Below are 5,141 nucleotides of genomic sequence, written 5' to 3'. Positions count from 1 at the left end.
CGAGGAGCAGTAAAACCGACATTTCGGGCAAAAGCTGATTTCGGGAATACCTGATGAAGGGCTTTTGCCTGAAACGTCGATTTTCCTGCTCCTCGGATGCTGCCTGAACTGCTGTGCTTTTCCAGCACCACTCTAATCTAGACTCTGGTTTCCAACATCTGCAGTCATTGTTTTTACCTAGTCCATCCCTGATACATTGGCCATTTGTCAGCAGTGAGTAATGCTGGCGCCCCCAACACTCCTCGGCCTTTCGTTGTTAACGTTCACCAACCAAAAAGCCACTCAGTGCCAAATCCCCTGGGATGTCCGATGGAGCAAGGCTTGTTGCAGTCTTCATCAGTGGGGATTTATCCTCTCACTATCCTTCCTGTCAACCCCGCTTGTATTTTATATGTGTCTTTCCGCAACAGGCCAATGAATTTGCACCCAACCTGCTCAATGTTTCCTCATGAGACAACAGCATCTCAGAGAGGATCATGGGGCGGCTTCGGATGAGACTGGGCCCAACCACCTCTCGATGGCATCTTGACTGTCGAGTGTTGTGGAATTAAAAGCTCATGCTTTGCATCTCTGCAGCCTCCAACTGTCGTTGTGAACCCTGCTGCTGTTCATCAAATTCTGTGTGTGTGGATAGGATGACCACAGCGGGTGACCTGAAGACTGCGCTCTGGCTAACAGTATCCTGACAGGTGCCTCACCAAGGTTTGCATTATCGGTGAAAGCTGACCAGTAAGGTCTGGAGCGCAGAGCGAGCACAGCATCATGGCAACCAACGCACGGCCCTGAATCCAGAACCCGACTCAAGCCCACACTTGAGCTTATGATAAAGTTATGGTGTGCTCTTTCAAACGCAGGCCAACGTAATCTTCAAAAGGGCGCATGCCTCTCCAGAGAGAAGGAAAATGTCCTGTTTACAAGACGTGGGCTCGTTCCCCAGCTCCCCCTCTGAGCTGCTGTCCTGATACCATCAGCGGCAGGAAATCAGTCATAATTAATGTCTGGACAAATGTTTGCAAGACCAGGAACACCCACGTAAACAGAGGAAGCACTGAGGGCCCCTCAGTCGCATCAAAAGCTACAGGAATTCAAGATGATCGAGTCATTCTGCAGCATTCCCCAGCATGGCGGGTTTGCGATAGGGTGTCAGGGGGTGTGCTGTTTGACTGTGGAGCCGAGTGTCTGGATGGATGCTGCTCTAGCTTGGGTGGGTTAGGCAGCGAAAGTGACTCGAGAGGCAGCAGTCTGGGCGCCGGTCAGTGGACACTAGCTGCAGGACAGATGCTATCATCCCCTGAGAGGGAGGGGACAACAGGTTCGTGCTCTGGGGCGTCACTGCCAGTTGCTCCCAGTTCCTCAGCAAGCCCAGTACTGGGCTACAAGCGACAAACTCCAAGCTCCTTTTAACACTGTCAGTCACAATGAAGCTGTTGGCACTCTGAGCTAATATGGACAGAGTGCTGGTTCCTCTGAGAAAGGTTGCCCCACAGTCATTGAGATGTACAGCACAGAAACCCTTCGGTCCAACCCTTCCATACCGACCAGATATCCCAACCCCAAACTAGTCCCACCTGCCAGCACCCAGCCCATATCCCTCCGAAACCCCTCCTATTCATATACCCAACCAAATGCCTTTTATATATTGCAGTTGTACCAGCCTCCACCACTTCCTCTGGCAGCTCATTCCACACGCGTACCACCCTCTGTGTGAAAATGTGGCCCCTTAGGTTTCTTTTATATCTTTCCCCTCTCACCCTCAACCTATGCCCTTTAGTTCTGGACTCCCCCACCCCAGGGTAAAGACTTTATTTATCCTATCCATGCCCCTCATGATTTTATAGACCTCTATTAGGTCACCCCTCAGCCTCCAACGCTCCAGGGAAAACAGCCCCAGCCTATTTAACCTCTCCTTATAGCTCAAATTCTCCAACCCTGGCAACATCTTTTCTGAACCCTTTCAAGTTTCACAACATCTTTCCGATAGGAAGGAGCCCAGAACTGCGCGCAATCTTTCAATAGTGGCCTAACCAATGTCCTGTATGTTGGCAAATACTGTCTCAATGTCCAGAGTTGAGCTCCAATTGCTCCCACAGCTCTAACCACATCTTCCTCCCAACAGATGCAGAGTACTCCTCCACCGGCCCCTCACCAAACCAATGAGGTCCACCCCGATGACTCCTACGAGGACGCAGAACCACTCAACCCCCTCACGCAGTGCACTGCAGGTATGTGAACTGACAAATGCAAACATCAATCCTTGAGGTATGTGCGACAACAGAAAGACAGTTCACAGAGATTCTGGATTCACAGTCTAACTGGTCAATGGTGATAAAGCCAACAAGCGCTGGAGGATCTCAGCAGGTCTGGCAGTGTCTATGAAAAGAGTAGCAGAGGTAATGTTGCCAACCCAAAGGTTTCTTCGAACCAGTAATGAAAAGGAGTCATATCAGATGTGAAAAATAAGTTCTGTTTCTCTGAGTGGCTCTGCTTCGAATCCCCAGCATCTACGACAATTTGCTTTCATCTGACTGGCCAATGGTAAACCATCCCAGAACAGTTGGATTTAGTGAGTGCCCAGGGTCTCCAGGGAATGCGTCAGGATTTCCAGGGGTCTCCAGGAGAGTGTGTCTGTATTTACAGGTGTCTCCAGGGAGTATGTCTGTATTTATAGGTGTCTTCAGGGAGTACATCTGTATTTAAAGGTGTCTCCAGGGGAGTGTGTCTGTACTTACAGGGGTCTCCAGGGAGTACGTATGTATTTAGAGATGTCTCCAGGGAGTACGTCTGTATTTACAGCGGTGTGCAGGGGTGTGTGTCTGTATTTACAGTGGTCTCCAGGGAGTACGTCTGTATTTAAAGGGGTCTGCAGGGGTGTGTGTCTGTATATACAGGGATCTCCAGGGGAGTACGTCTGTATTTACAGGGTCTCCAGCGAGTGTGTCTGTGTTTATAGGGGTCTCCAGGGAGTGTGTCTGCATTTATAGGGGTCTCCAGGGGAGTGTGTCTGTATTTACAGGGGTCCCTGGCAGAGTGTGTCTGTATTTACAGGGGTTTCCAGGGGAGTGTGTCTGTATTTACAGGGGTCTCCACGGGAGTGTGTCTGTATTTACAGGGGTCCCTGGGGGAGTGTGTCTGTATTTATAGGGGTCTCCAGGGGAGTGTGTCTGTATTTACAGGGGTCTCCAGGGGAGTGTGTCTGTATTTACAGGGGTCCCTGGGGGAGTGTGTCTGTATTTACAGGGGTCCCTGGGGGAGTGTATCTGTATTTACAGGGTCGCCAGGGGAGTGTGTCTATATTTACAGGGGTCCCTGGGGGAGTGTGTCTGTATTTACAGGGGTCCCTGGGGAGTACATCTGTATTTACAGGGGTCTCCAGGGGAGTGTGTCTGTATTTACAGGGGTCCCTGGGGGAGTGTGTCTGTATTTATAGGGGTCTCCAAGGGAGTGTGTCTGTATTTACAGGGGTCCCTGGGAGAGTGTGTCTGTATTTACAGGGGTCCCTGGGAGAGTGTGTCTGTATTAACAGGGGTCTCCAGGGGAGTGTGTCTGTATTTACAGGGGTCCCTGGGAGAGTGTGTCTGTATTTACAGGGGTCTCCAGGGGAGTGTGTCTGTATTTACAGGGGTCGCCAGGGGAGTGTGTCTGTATTTACAGGGGTCTGCAGGGGAGTGTGTCTGTATTTACAGGGGTCCCTGGGAGAGTGTGTCTGTATTTACAGGGGTCCCTGGGAGAGTGTGTCTGTATTTACAGGGGTCTCCAGGGGAGTGTGTCTGTATTTACAGGGGTCCCTGGGGGAGTGTGTCTGTATTTATAGGGGTCTGCAGGGGAGTGTGTCTGTATTTACAGAGGTCCCTGGGAGAGTGTGTCTGTATTTATAGGGGTCTGCAGGGGTGTGTGTCTGTATTTACAGGGGTCCCTGGGGGAGTGTGTCTGTATTTACAGGGGTCCCTGGGGGAGTGTGTCTGTATTTACAGGGGTCGCCAGGGGAGTGTGTCTATATTTACAGGGGTCCCTGGGGGAGTGTGTCTGTATTTACAGGGGTCTCCAGGGGAGTGTGTCTGTATTTACAGGGGTCCCTGGGAGAGTGTGCCTGTATTTACAGGGGTCCCTGGGAGAGTGTGTCTGTATTTACAGGGGTCCCTGGGAGTGTGTCTGTATTTACAGGGGTCCCTGGGGGAGTGTGTCTGTATTTACAGGGGTCCCTGGGAGAGTGTGCCTGTATTTACAGGGGTCTCCAGGGGAGTGTATCTGTATTTACAGGGGTCCCTGGGAGAGTGTGCCTGTATTTACAGGGGTCTCCAGGGGTGTGTGTCTTTATTTGCAGGGGTCTCCAGGGAGTGTGCCTGTATTTACAGGGGTCTCCAGGGGAGTGTATCTGTATTTACAGGGGTCCCTGGGGGAGTGTGTCTGTATTTACAGGGGTCTCCAGGGGTGTGTGTCTGTATTTGCAGGGGTCTCCAGGGGAGTGTGTCTGTATTGACAGGGGTCCCTGGGGGAGGAGCACGTCAGTGTTTATAGAGCATTCCCATTTGAACCTGTCCGAAATGAATGTGCTTCCAGAGTGCGCGGACTCAGACAGCAGTCACTATGAGTCTTACGGAGAGGATGACGTTTCCGGGAACAACCGCACAGGCTCCCTTCGAATGCTGCCCACAGACTCGCCCACACGGCCTCCGCCCCACCCACGGATCTGTGGCTTTCTCTGGCGGAAGAAGTGGCTGGGACAGTGGACAAAGCAGTTATTTCTCATCAGAGACCAAGCTCTGCTGGTATGTTCCCACACGCTGGCCTGAGACGGTCCTGGAAATGTCGGAACTTTCTTCACTCTGATCTACCCTTTGCCAGAGCCTCAGTAAGACTGCTCTACAGTAGACTCTCCACCCTGCCCAAGTCTCCTCCAACAGCCTTGATATCCTGACTTCCTTCTGTCTCCTGCATTTGTGGTCTAACCATAGCTCCTTTTTATCACTCTGCATTGCACAGACTCACCCTCTCTCATTAATGCATGGATATTAACGCTCACAATTTCTCTCTCATTTGGTGCTCAGTTGGATGCCTGTTTCACCACTGAGGTAGACAGGCATCCAGATGGCTATTAGAGTCATAGAGATGTACAGCACAAAAACAGACCCTTCAGTCCAACC

General features: G+C 51.3%; 1 protein-coding gene across 1 annotated transcript; it reads left to right on the top strand.

Moving 5' to 3' along the window:
• The first annotated feature begins 2,076 nt into the window (after window positions 1–2,076).
• Window positions 2,077–5,135, top strand: LOC122545938 (actin filament-associated protein 1-like 2). Its single transcript, XM_043684802.1, has 2 exons — window positions 2,077–2,222; window positions 4,558–5,135. The coding sequence occupies exons 1-2, from the start codon at window positions 2,117–2,119 to the stop codon at window positions 4,788–4,790; spliced, it is 339 nt and encodes a 112-aa protein (XP_043540737.1). The 5' UTR covers window positions 2,077–2,116; the 3' UTR covers window positions 4,791–5,135.
• The last annotated feature ends 6 nt before the right edge of the window (window positions 5,136–5,141 follow it).

Source organism: Chiloscyllium plagiosum, unplaced genomic scaffold (assembly GCF_004010195.1).
Source record: "Chiloscyllium plagiosum isolate BGI_BamShark_2017 unplaced genomic scaffold, ASM401019v2 scaf_59517, whole genome shotgun sequence".
Classification (NCBI taxonomy): Eukaryota; Metazoa; Chordata; class Chondrichthyes; order Orectolobiformes; family Hemiscylliidae; genus Chiloscyllium; species Chiloscyllium plagiosum.
The sequence above is the reverse complement of the archived record's forward strand: the minus strand, read 5'-3'. Positions and strand labels throughout refer to the sequence as shown.

What these genes read in the sequence shown, in the direction of transcription:
- LOC122545938 (XM_043684802.1), top strand. Translation starts at nt 2,117, where the DNA reads ATGCAGAGTACTCCTCCACCGGCCCCTCACCAAACCAATGAGGTCCAC. An exon ending in CCTCACGCAGTGCACTGCAG is followed by an intron (nt 2,223 to 4,557) that starts GTATGTGAACTG and finishes ATGTGCTTCCAG; the next exon opens with AGTGCGCGGACTCAGACAGC.